The 17762-nt window shown below is 39.0% G+C and overlaps 1 protein-coding gene across 1 annotated transcript in view; it reads right to left on the bottom strand.

Moving 5' to 3' along the window:
* The window catches only part of CORIN (corin, serine peptidase), a 224215-nt gene extending 217929 nt beyond the window's left edge, over window positions 1–6286 (bottom strand). The window contains exon 1 of the mRNA XM_060091256.1: window positions 6148–6286. Coding sequence (XP_059947239.1) covers window positions 6148–6268 — 121 coding nt within the window. The 5' untranslated portion in view covers window positions 6269–6286. The remainder of the gene's footprint in view (window positions 1–6147) is intronic.
* Between the last annotated feature and the right edge of the window lie 11476 nt (window positions 6287–17762).

The following is a 17762-nucleotide window of genomic DNA, read 5'->3' as shown; positions in this document are numbered from 1 at the left end:
GACAGACGCCCTAAAATTTACTGGATAGGTAGAGCAAGATGAGCTTAAGGAGACAGAGAAAGAGCCGCCAGAAACAGAAGGAAAATGAGACATGATAACATCCAGGCAAAGCAGAAGAGCATTTCAAGAAGAAGGGAGTAGTCAAGACTGAGCAAGATCATATCTGGGCGTCACATCTAAATGGAAGAAAGCATTGTTGGCACCAAAAATGAGCACTCTCATTGTGAACAGATGTAAACAAACACAGAGAGAAAGCACAGGCTCTCCATTTCAAACTCTTGTTCAAACACACATCAGTTCCAAATTCTGCACATTCAAAAAAAGGACATTGGGGGCCTCAGAACAGATTTAGTAGTAGGAAAAGAAGAGGAAGAGGAAAAGGTCAGATTGCAGGGGGTTAAGGACTGGATGAAGCATAGAAATCACCTGGGGATCTCATTAGAAGGCAATTTTGGCAGGTCTGGAGTGGGGCCCAAGATTCCAGATTCTGCATTTCACACAAATTCCCAAGTGATGCTGATGCTGCATCCACGGACGACACTTTGAATACAAGGCTTTAGACTGCCCTTTCCAAAACTTTAGACATAATGCATAACCTCAGGCCTAAGGAATTAACGAAAAAATATTTTCAGGTTTGAGAACTCTATGTTTTTGCATCTGCTCAGAAGACCAGCATTATAAAAGGAATTTGGAGAATTAAATAAGGAACGTGGAGTCAGGTCATAAAAGAGCATGGAAAATCTTAAGGTTTTGGTGTAAAGAAATCAGGATCTGGGAGGTTTTCCATTTTAAAATGATATTCAAAACACAACACTATAAGTTAGGAAGTTAAGATTCTTATCATCCCAAATTCTTGTAAAAGCCACAAGCTGCTAAGAAATTTGGTAAGAGAAAAACTATATTTAAGTTCAATGATCTCCAGCTCATCTAGCATTTTTGAAGAGGAAAGTCACTTTTATAGAGGAATATTTCTCTTGAGTTCAAGAAAAACAAACTATTTTACCATATTTCCTATACTCCCCACCACTATAATTTCTTTCTTCTTCAATGCATGACAAAAATAAAAATTTAATAGGTCCCACATAGACTTTACATCGAATTAAGAAAACTAGGATGGTAACCTTAGGCCATTCTTAAGCTTACGGCTAAAACAAAATTTATTTTAGATGTGGATGAGTGGACAAGCCTTTGAAACCAAGTCTTCAACAGCTGGGGAAAAAAAAGTTAAGAACATTCTAACGAGATGTGGGGGGACCATACCTTTGATGAAATCAAATTGAGATGAATAATAGTTTGCAAAAATCAGTGCAGACGTCTGGAGCCTGTGCTCCGCAACAAGAGAGACCACGATAGTGAGAGGCCCGCACACCGCGATGAAGAGTGGCCCCTGCTCACTGCAACTAGAGAAAGCCCTCGCACAGAAACGAAGACCCAATACAGCCAAAAATAAATAAATAAACAAATTTAAATCATATGGGCTTCTAAGAAGACCTCTGCTTTAAAAAAAAAAAAAAAAAAAAAATCAGTGCAGACCATACTCCAAAGCACCACATTTATAAGATGCTTGAAATAACTTTCTATTTTTTCTCCTGCCACATTCTCTACCCACTTCACCCCTTTCTCCAGACAGGTGTCAAAAACACCTTTTAACAGCCCCAACCAGATCAATCACGCCACTCCCCCACTCCAAAATCCTCATGGTGAAGATCATGGTTATAGTGCCACCCCCTCAGGGAAGGCTTCTCAGACCACGTTCAGACCCTGTCAGACCTTGTCTCAAAGAAACTCTCTTCCTGCATACGAGTTACCTCTGTGGTAACTAATCAATTGTGTGGTCATTTTTATGTGTCTCTCCTTCACTGAACTAGGAAGCGCATGAGGATAGGCTGTTTCAGGGCTGTGCCCAAGTCCCATAGGATACTGCCTCGAATTTAACAGGCATTCAATAAAGGAATAAACAGTATCAAATTATATCTACAGTTTTATGTCTGTTCAATGTTGCTCAACATGTCAACATAATTTTACTTTAAGTGTTGCATATATAATGTTTCTATATTATTTATAAATAATTTAAGGCAGATATCAGTCCAAGCTCTGACCAAGTATTCCATAGTACTAGCTGACTCTTGTAGTCCTATGATGGAAGCACAACATGTGATGGAAGAACTAAACTGCTAGTTTAGCTCTTATAAGAGAGGAATGAGTCTCTGAAAGTGGCTCTCAGGCCTGAGCCTAACCTTTGGTTTGGCATCACACTGCAAATCCAACAGTAGGTCAACTTTACTTCTTCCTAGCTACTTTATTAGCAATTAAACTATACTATGGCAATGGCTTGGTTGTAGGGATATGGGGTTATAAATTATGGGATTACTATGATGATGGATCATAGTACACAGATTTTAGTTCTTACAGATAGAGTTAAAATGAGATAAGGACACTTTTGGTTAATTTTTGAGTGTAAGAGAACTATTTATTAACAAGTTATCTAATATTAGTAATAATATTCATAAGCAAAAACCAATTTTTTACTCTCATAATGAATGTTGTCACCTATTAAAACACTTTCACAATATGATGTCGTTATATGCAGAATCTAAAAAAAATGATACAAACAAACTTATTTACAAAGCAGAAACAGACTCACAGACTTAGAGAACAAACTTATGGTTACTGGGGGGAAGGGACAGATTGGGAGTTTGGGACTGACATGTACACACTGCTATATTTTAAATGGATAACCAACAGGACTTCCCTGGTGGTCCAGTGGATAAGACTTCGTGTTTCCACTGCAGAGAGTGCAGGTTCGATCCCTGGTCGGGAAACTAAGATCCCACGTGCCACGCAGCATAGCCAAAAAAAAAAAAAAAAAAAAAAAAAAAAACAAGATAACCAACAAGGTTCTACTGTATAGCACAGGGAATTCTGCTCAATACTCGTATTAACTTAAATGGAAAAAGAATTTGAAAAAGAATAGAATGTATATGTATAACTGAATTACTTTGTTATACACCTGAAACTAACACATTATTAAGCAACTATACTGCAATATAAAATAAAATTTTTTTTAAACTAAAAAAAATGAAAAATAAATAAAAACACTTTCCCAGATATTATTTCATTTTACTTCCATAACAATTCTGTGAAATGAATAAGAATTATATTCCGCATCTCACAGAGAAGGTAAAGCATGTAACCAAAAGTCACACATCTAGTAAATGGAAGAGTAAGATGCTAAACCCAGACCGCCTAGCGTTGAGTTATAAATTCTTTCTTCTAGGTCACATGGCCCTTCAGTATTAGACTATAACTGAAGAAATAAAAACCCAGGTATAATATTGTACCTTTCTTACTCTTCATTTTTCCTTTCAATTTCCTTCAAAAACCTGAATCTTCATTTTAGAGTCCAAACTAAACTAAATTAAACTAAACGAAACCTTTGTAGCTCCAGCTTCAGTTTAAGGGGTTGAGGAGAGAAACGACTTGCTATTGCTCTTTTCTACAGCCTGCTGCTGAAATAATTATTCAGAAAGTCCAACTCTCTTATCTTCAGAAATCTCTGCCATCTTGACTTTACACATGCCAGAAGCCCAAAGAGACAAAATTAGAAACGCGTAGTGCATCTGCATTTATTAGCATAAGGTTTTATTATCTTTTCCTAATCAATAAACCTCTCACTATTATCTCTTCGCCTTTTGAAGCTAGAGCTCCTGTTATTTGTACGCAAGTGGCATTCCAGCATCCTTTAGCAACACTTGCAGACCCAGAAATAACTACAAAACTTTGAAAGAGCACGGATTATAAACACAAACCAAACAGAGCATTCTTAAAAGCAAGCAGAATCTAACGAGGTTTTTTAAACAAAGGTATAAAGTGATTTTATTGCTCATCAAAACAACAAACATCTCAGTTATAAAACAGGAAATGTTTATTTGGGCAGATATTACTTAATATATCTATATCAAATCATCTGGTGCAGAACCTATGAAAAGAATGCTTTTGAAGACAGTGTTTGGAAAACACCCACTTTCTAAAGGTTACCTACATATGAACCAAAATAGCACTAAGAAATGGTTACAAATTGGTTCACTTCCTAATCTCATATAAGTGATAAAAGAAAATCTACCCCTAGGTATAAGCCCAAGATAAATGAAAACATATGTCCGCACAAAAACTTGAACATGAAGGTTCAGAGCAACATTATTCATAATAGCCAAAAGATGGAAACAACTAAAATGTCCATCAACTGATAAATGGATTTTTTTAATGTGGTAAATCCATAAATGGAGTATTATTTCACCATAAGGAATGAAGTACTGATAGATACTAAAACATGGATGAACCTTGAAAATATTATGTGGAGTGAAAGAAGCCAGTCACAAAAACCACATATGGTCATATGAAATGTCCAGAATAGGGGAATCTATAGAGACACAAAGTACATTAGTGGTTGCTTAGGCCTGGGGCACAGGGGTGATAGAAAGATGGGAGGGTGACAGATAGCTAGAAGGGAATAGAGTTTCTTCTTGAGGTAATGAAAATGTTCCAAAATTGACTGTGGTGATGGTTGAACTTACCTGTGAATATATTAAAAATTATCAAATTACACATTTTAAATGGGTGAATTGTATAGTGTGTAAATTAAATTTCAATAAAGTGATTAAAATGTTTACATTTAATATATAAACAAACAAACCCAATTAAAGCACTGTTTTAATAGCACCCTGCCTCTGCTCAGAGGCCTCTAAGCTCTGAAGCACTTAAAAATGGGTTTCAAACTTATATTAGCATTCCACCCTGAGATTGAAAGGAAATATTCTTCACAGTGTGTGAGCCATTCCACGCAGTGTTCTGAGAATGAGACTGTTAAAAATGACAGGGGTATGATTGAGGGAGCTTCTACCAGACAGACCCTCCCAGACATAACAACTATAAACTCTGGACAAAACATAAAAAAGCAACGACCTGACGGTACTGGAAAGGAAACAAAAGCAGGCCAAGTCTGGAGGGGAGGGGAGTCCTGGAAGAAGAGAGGGGCAGAGGTGAGTTTCAGGGTTTTGTCCTGCCTTTAGCCCGAGAGCAGGCCAGAGCTGGCACCACGTGGGGCAGGGCGATTAAAACCCCAGTAGAAAACCTGCAGACTTCGTGGGCCGAGGCATCTTCTGTCCTCTTCTTACTTGTCACCCTGTGACCTCTGACCATCTCTCCGCCTTTGGCTTCTGTGAAACCCAGCATTTCCCGGCTCCTTTCCTTCTTCTCCAACAACACTTCCTGTATCTCTTGATGCTTCCTCTTTCCTTGTCTCCCCTAAACACCGGCGTCCTCCAGGGCTATGCCCCCAGCTTTTAATCAGTGCCCTTTCTCCTCACAGTTCATCTACTCCCGCTGCTTCCACTGAGACTCCCACATTCATAACTGCACTCAGGCTCCCTTCTCAGCTTCCCTTCTGGATAGCTCCAGCTTCAGACTAGTAACAGTGGGATGGGAGTTAAATTCTAAAGTCAGCACAGAAGCCAGAAATCACAGAGATTCACCATTTCCCTGGCAATTCCCTTAGGAAGGTAAGGTGTTGGACTCTTACAGTCCTCCATCTCTTGGCCCAGCTTGCACTGCTGAATTTGCTCACCATAAATGCACTTAAATTATGATTCCACTGTATTTAGTTGTTCCACAAGTATCTCCAACTTAACATGTCCTAACAACTTCCAGCCTGCCCTCCCTCTACCTGCATCCCTCTCCTCCGCCTTTATTTCCTACGTTAACAAGTGGCACCAAAATCAACCTGGTTGCCCAAGCTAGAAATCGGAGAGTCAACCTTGACTTCTCTTTCTCCCTCATGCCAAAATCCAATCTGTCTTGATTTCCGTTGATTTTAGTGCACCAAATGCTTTAATCTAAGCCCTTATCATCTTTTACTTAGACAATCGCCAGTCGCCAAATTGTCTCCCTGCCTTCATTTCTTTATGCCTCCAGTCCCCTATAGTGTATCGAGGTCTTTTGTCTTTTGAAAATGCAAATACAATCAGATTTCTCCTAGCTGGGAAAGATCCTCCAATGGTAAACCACCACCCAGAGCAGTAGAAACAGCTCTTATAAATCATGTTAATTTTGATTTTAACTTCATTTATCTTTAATAATGGCATCACTTACCAACAAAGGAGAGCAGGATCACCAGCAGGACAAGGAGAGCACAGATACATGGAATCAGGACCAGCAATAGGAAACGAAGAATATTTACAGTCACCAGCTTCTGAGAGCAACCATCACCCATGGTATCATCATCAGCTCCCAAGACCTAAAGTAGGAGAGGAAAATGAAACATGGTTTTAATATTACAAAGCAACTCAGTACATGGTATGACATTTTAGAGTACAGCTATCCATTTAGAGAAGCAGCATTCCTAAGAGATTTTCCTCCGTGTATTTTAGGGCATGAAATGAGGTTAGTCACCAAATCACACTAATGAATGAACAAATAACTACAAATCACATTCAGGGAGGAGCAAATCATCTATTTCTGAAATGTTTTTCAGGAGTATATGAACTTATAATGATATTCCATCTTGATTTTTTTTTAATGTATCTGCTAATTTGGTATTATTCCAAAGGGCTGTTCTTACCATGGCAAGAACTCACCTTGACCTAGAACTCTAAGCAAAGAGTGCCTAATACAGTGATAAAATACTGGTGAGTAGTTGTGGACAGCGCATTATCCAGACTTCATTAGATCTCCATGCCTGCCAGAATCTTAAGAGTTTATATAGAAGACATAACAGGATGCAGTCACGTGTACCATCCAGATGGTCTCAACAACGCATTGCTCTCTCAAGGCTGTGTCCTTGAAAATGGCTTTGGCTGTGGGAACAGTGGGTGTAACGTACATTCTAAGGACAGAAGAGGGGGTGAGGAGCCTTAGTCCTAACCCAAATCTACATGAATCTAGATAAAATAAGTTTTTAACCATTAATAATTCAGCAAGATTGAATATTACTGACCATGTATTTAGTGGCAAGTTGAACAGTGAAAAAGCCTGTTCTGTTGGCCACTGATAGGATGCCCTCCATTGTCCACACTGCCCCTGCAGGCCATCCATTTGTAAGAGAATGATGAGATGCAACGGAGATGGTTCAACAAGATAAAGTTCTTGTCTTGCAGCTGTCCAAGACAAACCTTGCATGTAAGTTCCCTTGCTTATTAAAACTGCCATCTACCAATCTGGAGTTATCTGCCTCTTTCTTCAGTCTCTCCTTGCCTTCCGTATATGAGGGTCAGTTTCAGATTTCACCCAATGTGATCTAACACATTGACACAATATAATATAAGATCTGCTATAGCACACTGATTATAACACCAGCATTGGATGGGTGGTACCCTTTGAGGCTTGGATATAATATTTACCTGTAAACAGCCAGTGTGGGGCTTCCCTGGTGGGGCAGTGGTTAAGAATCCTCCTGCCAATGCAGGAGACACAGGTTCGAGCCCTGGCCTGGAAAGATCCCACGTGCCATGGAGCAACTAAGCCAGTGAGCCACAGCTACTGAGCCCGAGTGCCACAACTACTGAAGCCCATGTGCCACAATGAAGAGTAGGCCCTGCTCACCACAACTCGAGAAAGCCTGCGTGCAGCAACGAAGACCCAATGCAGCCAAAAGTAAATAAAATAAATAAATTTAAGGCCACACATAGATAAGGAAGTAAGGGCCACAGACCAAATGACAGGTCTAATGGCGACCCAGGACAAACCACACAGAACATGTGTGGCGTCCAACAGAGCCCCAGATATAGTTCAGGAACCAAGAGGTCTTTCAAGATCAAACACAGCCCTAAAAAAATTTTTTTTAATAAAATAAAAAAAGCCAGTGTGGAACTACATCTCAACAGAAACAGTAGTAGAACTGACTTATTTACTTCATTTACTCAACAAGTAGTTATTGAACACCTACTAATTATAATAAGCATAGTGATGGATATAATAACGATCTAAGACCAACTGTCCCTCCAAAGCTCACAGTCTTGTAGGAGAGAGAAGATATGTACATAAATGACTACATTTCGAGGTAGCAAATGATAAGCACCATGAGATCTATAGGAATTCAAAAGATAGGAATACGATTTCCTGCTGGAGGATCAGTTAAGACATTGTAGAGAACCAGCACTTGAACTAGCCATGATTCTGAGAAAAGTATCCCTGAAAAGCCCTGTTACAGCTTAAAAGTGGTAAAATACATCCAGAGAGGTAAAGAGTTATGAACTTTCTTTGGCTTCCACAACAATGGAAAAGCTTTCTTGGTTAAGGTGGGTGGTCACGGGAGCATTATAGTGATAATCTTCTTGGGTGGCAAATGCACAATGGCCTCAGTGCTATGTGGAATCCTGTGTCCAAATACATCTCATTTAGCATTCATAAGTGAAGAATCAGTAGGGAAAGTGCTAGAGGCTCATTTTAATATCTTATATAAGTATATCAACAAGTATTTGACCTCCAGAAACCATATTCATGATTAGCGCAAATGCTTTCTCCAATAACAAGGAAATTGATTCCTTTTATGAAGGGGAGAAGAGGAAGAAATACTTACAAGAAATTCAGAACTAAGAAATACTTAGAAGAAATCTCAGCACTTTCCTCAAGTGCATAACTTTTCTCTTGCACTCATGGCCACTTAAGACTATTGCTATAAATGCTGCATTATTCAGAAGCCCTTTGAGGTTCCTCTGAATATAATGCAACGCTCAGACTTTACTGTTGGGTGAATAATGCCAGATGAGATAAACTGCTAGGACAATTCCTAAGCTTCATTTCAGTGGACTCAACAACCCTCTCTCCAGAAGGTACCCTCTTCCAGAATCTACCCTCCACATACTTGAAACCATAAGCTAAGCACAGGCACAAGCATTCCATGGTGCAGGCAGGGAGCAATGCATCTTTTTGACCTGCACATATTTCAAATATGTAGTTCTCATGTTTTATTAATCGTGTTGGTGAAAACTCATTTCTTGTGTCTTAAGAACTACATTTATTTTTAAAGGTGTCGTGTTGGCTTATGTAACATATATGGATACAATCTCCCTGACTGAGACATCTCCTTGAGTCATTGGTTCCATTGGGAGGCCTTCTCATCTGTCTCTTTTACATCCTTTATTATGCTTGCCTCCTGGCTTAGTGATTCAACTTTTTTTCACAACAGCCATTCTCTCTCTCATTTTAAAATTTATAGTTGGTTTACAATGTTGTATTAGGTTCAGATGTACAGCAGTGACTCAGTTATACACACACACACACATATATATATATTCTTTTTCAGATTCTTTTGCATTATAGGTTATTATAGAATATTGAGTAGAGTTCCCAGTGCTATACAGTAGCTCCTTGTTGGTTATCTATTTTATATATAGTAGTGTGTACATAGTAGTGTGTAATCCCAAACTCCTAATTTATCCCTCTCCCCCTTCCCTTTTAGTAATCATACGTTTGTTTTCTATGTCTGTGAGTCTATTTCTGTTTTGTAAATAAGTTCATTTGTATCATTTTTTTAGATTCCACATATGAGCAATATCATATGCTACTTGTCTTTGTCTGGCTTACTTCACTTAGCATGATAATCTCTAGGTCCATCCATGTTGCTGCAAATGGCATTATTTCATTCTTTTTTATGGCTGAGTAATAGTCCATTGTGTGTGTGTGTGTGTGTGTGTGTGTGTGTGTGTGTGTGTGTGTGTATCACATCTCTTTATCCATTCATCATGACAGCCATTCTCTGAGTCTTTCAGGACCTACTGTCCATTGATCCTTCTATCTTCTCCCACTCTAACAACTCTCTCTTCATTTCCCTATATATCTTCTTTAAAATCTTTGGACCATTATTTCAATGATACACTTGCTAATGCCCTGAACCCCCTTACCCCTCTGGATTTTCTTCTCACCTATCTTGTAAAAGCCAACATGAGATGAATCCAACAATCTTCTCTCTAACTACACTTTGACAGTTGAATGTGGCTGTAAAAAGTCACGCAACAGGACTACTTGATTGCTAATTTAAAGTCTTTTCTATTCTCCTCAAACTATCTTTTCCCACTCTTCTGCCCTCACTTTCAGAAGAGGATCCACCCCTATTCCCACCCTACAGAAAGAATAAAAACCATCAAACGGGAATTGCCTCACCTACCTAAATTTCAGCACACACACCTGCTCATTTATAGACCCTTCTCTCCTGTAGAGATGCTATTTAAGACTCTTCCTATTCAAGACTAATCCTTCCACATTTGCTACAGACTTCATCTCCTCCTCTCTTCTCAGGAATTGCCATCTTAATTCTCCACTGAATCATATATCCGATCTCGATTTACCTCTCTTTCCCCCTCTCCCCCTCTCTTGCCCCCTCTCCCCCTCTCTTCCCCTCCCTCTATCTCCTATATCACTGCCATCAGCTTTTTACTATGTTAAGGTCTCTCCTGGTTATTTTTTAATCCCTTCTCAAGCCTATATCCCACTTCAGGCACAGTCCTATCTCTCTCCTTCTTTTTCATCCAAAATGATCTCACAGTTCTGAATATTTATTGCCTAAGTTTCCTCACTTACCGCCTACTCTTGTGACCACTACAGTTTGGCATCCACTTCTGTCACTGCACCAAAAGGGCCTTTGGCACGGTCATCATTGACCTCCATGTTGCTCTATTGAAATGATATTTTTCAGTCATCCTTGTAATGACATCTCAGTATCATTTGACAGATCAAATTCTCAGTTAGCCACTCCCATCTTCTTCAAGCACTTTCTTCCTTTGACCTCTTTCTGCTCCCTCACTGGTCACTCCTTCTCTTTCTATAAACTTTTTTCTCCCATCCGCTTTCTCCAGGCAATGCCACCCACACAAATAGCATCAATTGACTTACATCTTTAAATAGCAAGCATAGCGTTTTCCTCTGCACTCCAGACCTTTGTATCCAACTGGCCATTTGACATCTCCCCAGTGGATGCTGCAAAAGTACCTCAAACCCCACATGTCTGGCCAAATAAATAATCTCCATCCCCACATCTAGTAATCTCCCATGGTTCCCTATCTCAGGAAGAGATAACTGAGCACCCATTGTGTGTCAGGCACTGTTTGGACACCTAGATACAACCCTCTGCAAAGCAAAACTCTCCAGCCTCATAGATTCTACATCCGACTAACAACGGCCATCACGTCTCACCTGGAATCCTGCAAATGCCTCCCCCTGTCTGGTTTACCTCCATCTATTCTTGCACTCCCTAATTTGTTCTCCACACTATAGCCAGAGTGAGAAAGAGGCTGTGTATCATGGAATTACAGAAAAAGGAAACATGAAAAATGATCCCCAAACTGAACTCACTCAGGAGATTCAGAGCCTGGAACCAGAGTTGACTATGAGAACCATGTACCCAGTGGATTGGCAGAGACTTGGGGAGGGCTTTGGACACCCACAGGGGTATAGTGGGTTTCAAGTCCATTTTATGAGGATTTCAAAGGTCAAGAAGACCACAGCTAATATTTCAGGTACACTTGTCTTTATCCTGTCCTACCTTCTTGCAGCTTTTTACTTCATTAACACTTGGTACATTCTTGGGAATACTTCCACAGCTGCAAATGGCAGAAACTGCTTGTGAACAAGGAGATACCTGCCCATGGATCCCTCAGACAAAAGATTTCCTCCCAAGGCCAGGGCCAGGACTCACCAAAGAGCCAATGAACCAGAAATATCTGACTGGGGATATTAGAGATGAAAAGAGCTGCTAACAACAGGTTAGGACAAAGCAGATGTTCAGCCCAGAAGGAACCAAGTACCTTCTTAGGGACAACAGCTTTGCCGCCCTCCACAGCCCCCCGCATTCCAAGTGGGGTAAGTGACTGGGAACTATACACATTGCTCTCACTCTGATTGCTGGGTTACGTAAGAACTATTTTCCAATCAATCAGGTGGACCTGCCTGCATGATAAATTTTGCATTTTAAATATAGAGAGCGGGGGTCAGCAAACTACAGCCCATGAACCAAACCCAGCCACTGCCTGTTTTTATCCCTAAAGTTTTATTGTCAGACAGCCCTGTTCATTCATGTAGATATTGTTATAGCTGCTTTCCTGCTACAGCAACAGCACTGAGTAATTGCAACAGAGCCATGTGGCCCACAAGGCCTAAAATATTTACTATCTGGCCCTTTCCAGAAAAAGTTTGCCAACACCTGATAGAGAGTATCACTGTATACCTGCATGCATGGATATTTTAAATTCTACAAATGTAATATGATAACCAAATCAAATTATAAATTCTCTTAAGAATTTATCACGTTATCTCTTACTAGGGCCCTTAGTGAAGCCTGATATAATTGTACAGGTGGCAAACTGACAGATAAAACTGCCTAATTATTGCTGTTAACCCAATACATGGTTACTCCACAAAAGGTTGAAAGATAAAATTAATCTTCAAACTTAAAAAAGTTATCCAGACTTTTAATATATTACATTAGAAGAAGAAAGGAAAGCATGAGTTTCAGGGATAGTCAAACTGAAACAGGACTGCAACATGCATTATAAACTATAAGAACCAACAAACACTCATAAGATTATAGAGCTAGAAAGTACAAATTTATTCCTGCTTCTGTAAAAACATAATCATAGCATAAGTAATACTAATTCAGTTGTATCTCTCTATATGTGTGCAAATATTACCCTTTTCTCATCAGTGTATGCCCAGCACCTAGAACACCATCAGGAATGGATTAATATCTGTGAATAAATAAATGAATTCAATCACCTAAACAAAAATTTCTCTGTACTTAATTATGTAAATAACTCCTTTTTTTTTAATGACACATGCCCTACAGAGTCTATTCTTGAATTTTCTAAAAATACTTGGAGGAGAAAATGTATTTGGTAAAATAGTAAAAATATTTCCTTTCGGGGAAAATATACCAAAAATTAATAACATCAGTTTTTACTGGAACTATTTATTAGTACAACTCCATGCTCAAATTTCCTATTATGAACTTTGAAGTCAGTTAGAAAATGTTGTGTTTCAGAAAGAAAATTGTCATGAATTTTATTACAGAAAAATTTTTTCAACACCACCTATGTTAAGACCATGAAACTATATTAACCCCATAAATCAGAGATCCCCAGACATTCTGGCTTCACAGCACCATCAGTGTCTAGGTAATTTTTTCAGTGGTCCTAGGCCAAAAGAAATGCCTAACAGTTCCATTTATTTATTAGCCTGGTCCAATAATTTTATAAGTACTTATATCCTAAAACTTAGTAGCCATTTGAAAAAATACTACACATAAGTTAAAATTTTTAAATATTGGGTTGGTCAAAAAGTTCATTCTGGTTTTTCCATAACATCTTAAGGAAAAACCAGAACAAACTTTTTGGCCAATCCAATATTTTCATGTCATTCTTAAATAACCACAATTGTTTACACTAATGGGGCATGTGCATCTGTTGGGCACTGCACAACACCTCAAACCTCAGAATCAGACTAGAAACCACCACCACTCATTGCCTGTTCCACGTGGAATTTTGCCTGGTAAGACTTTCTACACAGCAACCACAAAGAACCCAGCTTTATGAAGATAGGATGACATCAAAAGGAATACAGCACAATCTAATGTTGAAACTGTGAACTACCTCAAACTAGTATTTCATTCGGTAACCAACAGATGTCAAGTATCACTAGATTTCCCTCAAAATTTGAAAATAACCAGCAGCCTCTGTGAGTCACTGCAGTGTCTTGGGGTACTTCAGCACAGAGTTTGGAAATCATGGTTCTAGACTATTTCTTCCACATCCATCTGCTTAAATCCAAATCCTTAAAGAAGTAACTCATATTTCATCTCATTCAGGAAGCCTTCCTTGACTACCCAGACAGAAGTAATCTCTCTGAGGCAGACTCCCAGCACCTATTCTTTCCTTTGATCTTAGAAACAGAACCCTAAATTTTAGAATAAAGACAGCACTTAGAATTAAGACAGCATTTCCCAGTCTCTTTTAGAGCTGTGTGAGGCCATGTGACCACATTCTTGACCATGGGATGAACTTGGAAATGGTAAATATGACTTCCAGGAAATATTCTCCGAGACTGGAGTATTGTCCCTCCTCTTTCCTGCTGGCTGGAATATAGATATAATAGCTGATGATCAAGCAGCTATCTTGGACCCAGAGATGAAAGCTGTAGGCAGAGGATGGCTGAGTAGCAAGAAAGAATGAACCAGGATCCCTGATGGATTTGTGAAGTTGCCCTATCAGCCCTAAACTGCTTACTTTCAGGCTACATCTATAGGGGGAAAGAATAAATTATTTCTTGTTATATCACTTTCAATCTGAATATTCTATCACTTGCAGCTGAAGCATTTTAACTGGACTATGGCATTTATCACTCTCTCCTTTGGATCATGGTCATTATGTACACACTAAAATTACTAAACTATAATCTCAGGAGGTAAAGATCCATGTTTAATTCATTCAACAAATAGCCCAACCCATTATTTTTATCCCTTTTTATTTTAGTTCCTGGCATATAGTAGGATCAGAATAGATGTATACTGTCTCAATTAAATAAATGACTCACAACTAAAGGCCAGTAAAATTTCCCAAGAAAAGTTTTAGGTTTTTGATATACTTACTTTTGATGGAAGGGAGGGAAAAAACTATTAAAATTTCTCTTTAAACACCATACATACATCTAGGCTTTTCATGCTCAGTAATGTAACCATCAAGTTTGTTTACTCACTGCAGCCACAGGGGATGATCTCCTGTTAATAAGAAGCTCGGTGCCTTTTATATGTCGTCAATCAGGATAAGTTCAGAATAAAAACTTACAACTTCATAAATTACAAATTAGCAATTTGCAAGTACAAATCACTAGTGTGATAGCCAAAATGTTTTCAAACAGGGACTAATAGGAAGCAAACAATACAAAGTAAAGTTGGTGGAAACATGGGCAATCGCATCCCAGTCCCCTTAGAGACCCCACATTCTCCACCTACTTCAACAATCTCCTAACTGGTTTCCCCATATCCTCACTTGTCCCATTTCACACTGTAGCCCAAGTGATATTTTCAAGATGCTCATTGGGATGTGTCACCTCCCTGCTTAAAACCTTCCAGAGACGTGAGAGACAAAGATCAACTTCCCTAACGTGGTATTGAAGACAATGTTTCTCAAATTTCAATGTGCACGTGAATCATGTGGGGAGAATCTGACCCAATAGGTGTGGGATGGGGCTTGAGATTCTGCATTCCTTACCAGCTCCCAGCTGATGCTGACGCTGGTGGTGTGAGGACCGTACTTTGAGTAGCAGGATCTGGAGACCCTCTAGGTGTGCCCCATCTATACCAGGCTCATTGCACAACACTCATGCCCACCCTCCTCTCTCCACACAGGCCACCTGGCTCTTCCCAGTACCCCATAATCACTCTCTGCCTGGAATGCCCTCCGCCCAGCCCCCACCTGCCGGAGTCACTCAGGATTCACCCTTAAACATCAACTCATGACCCATGACTAGTTCGGTCTCTCAGCTCTTTATCCCAGTTATGATTTACATGTATTTGTATGATCATTAGATTATGTTGGTTATTCCTGCTAGGCTGTAGGCTCCATGAGGTCAGGGACCATATTGGGTTTTGCTTCTCATTGTAACCCCAGTATTTTAAAAGGGCCTGGCTTGTAGTAGGCACTCCAGAAAAATATTAAAATAATAAATAAACTCTTCTAATCTGACCTCCCATCGTCAGAAGAGTCTTAGAAATACAAGGAATTGAATGCTTCTCCATGTGTGAATAATTATTACAGTCATAATAATAATAGTAACATTAACAATATGGCCAAACACCCGTTGAGCATCTCCCATGAGCCAGGCACTCCTCTACATGCATTATATATGGAAATGCTCACAACAGCTCTACTAAGTTGTTGCTATTACCATACCCATTTACAGAAGAGGAATTTGAGGCTCTTTGTGAGTAATTTAATTAAAATAATTCAAGTTAATGAAGAAAAAAGGCAGAATCTAAAGCGATTCCCTTTTCTGAAACTCAGCAGCTAGAGATCCCATGGTTTTTAATTTGGCTTGAATTCTAGACCATAGCTTTCAGAGCTTCCTGGAACACACCATCTATTCTCCAGCTCTGTCTACAAAGATAGACTAAGCTTTCCCCCACTGAACCATGCAGGGCTGACCCCGGATGACTCCAAACCTATGAAGGACCAGATCTCATAGTGTAGTCATTGTAGAGCTTTTGATCCTCTTTCCAAGTCAGACATGGCCTAATGGAGGATGACAACTCACTGTAGCTCGACAATGGGAGCTACGTCTTAGAAATGGCCTCTCTGTGGTTTTTATTAATTTCTTTCTAGAGCTCACTTTTCAACATTATCTTAAAAAACTTCACCTAATTATCTAATAAAACCTTAATTACCTGCAATCTTTAATTACAGAAGTTTTCTACTCTATCTTTCAGAGACATGGAAAATGATAAGAAAAGCAAATTATCAAGAATTTATAAAATATTGCCAGAGAATGAAATGGAATTCCAGAAAATGTGGACTCTTCAACAACTTCTATAGCTTAGAATATTTTGCCCTGAGAATGACATGCAAGTATTGGCCATAATCATCAGTTTTCAGAGATTTGCTTAGTACACCGTAAGACAGTGTAAGAAAAGTCATTTTCAATAGTAAAGATTGAAATAGAAAGGAGGTCCAAGTTTTTATTTAATAATATCAAAAAGCTAATTAACAACAACAAAAAAAACTCCTATTCCTTGACCATTCCAAAGTTTTGGTAAACATATGCCATTTTGGCCTACAGGAGCTCTGTAAGTTATAATATTCACCTAATGATACCATCTACAAAGAGATTAACATCAGCTTACTACTTTTAAGGTACAGCATCAGCCATAAGAGATATATTGATATTTTTATTTCAAATAGGATAAGTTTAAATTACAACCAAAGATCAGGCAGACTTTAAGTAGTATATAAACTGGTTCTGATCAACAGAGTATTTCGAAATGTGAAGGGTAATTCTACCTTTATAATGTGACGCTATACTATCGATTTTCTGAAATACCAAAATGATTATATTCTTAAATACAATTATGAAATTATGTAGACTTGAGTAATACAGGATGGTTAGGTAACACTTAAGTCTGTGACCCTCAGGTGCACAAATATTACTCCTATCCAAAGGTTGTCCAAATCCATGTGTCAGTCTGGTGGATTTAGTAAAATTCTATTCATTGCTTTGAAGTTTATGATATGATCAAGTCAAAATACCAAAATATTCTTAATGAGAGTGCATATTTTAATGGACGGGATTGTATGCAAAATGATGGCAAAATTCAGTGACCACCTGTCGTACCACAAAAGATTTGCTTACAGTGTTAAAAAACAATTAAGAAAGATCCACCCAAAATCAACATTATGTATTGGCTTGAGGCTCAATAAGCACCCTAGTTCTTTAGGCAGGAAGGCAGTGAACTGCAAATGTCCTCGCACTTTGCTGTTTCCACAATGCAACAGCCTGCCTTGAGGACAAGGTCACTCCAGCTGCTGTGGCCTGAACAGGACACCGAAGCTCCCTCTAAGCTCTGCGGAGATGTTACACTGTCATGTATTAATATCCGTAAATTCCAGAAGAAAGGCAGACACTAAGACTCTACTGGCTGATAGGTAATCAGCTTGGAACATTGTCCTGCACACAACACACAACCATCAGTCCAAAATGTGATCTGAATTGTTGTTTCAGTATTAGAG

Source organism: Mesoplodon densirostris, chromosome 1, assembly GCF_025265405.1.
Source record: "Mesoplodon densirostris isolate mMesDen1 chromosome 1, mMesDen1 primary haplotype, whole genome shotgun sequence".
Classification (NCBI taxonomy): domain Eukaryota; kingdom Metazoa; phylum Chordata; class Mammalia; order Artiodactyla; family Ziphiidae; genus Mesoplodon; species Mesoplodon densirostris.
The sequence above is the reverse complement of the archived record's forward strand: the minus strand, read 5'-3'. Positions and strand labels throughout refer to the sequence as shown.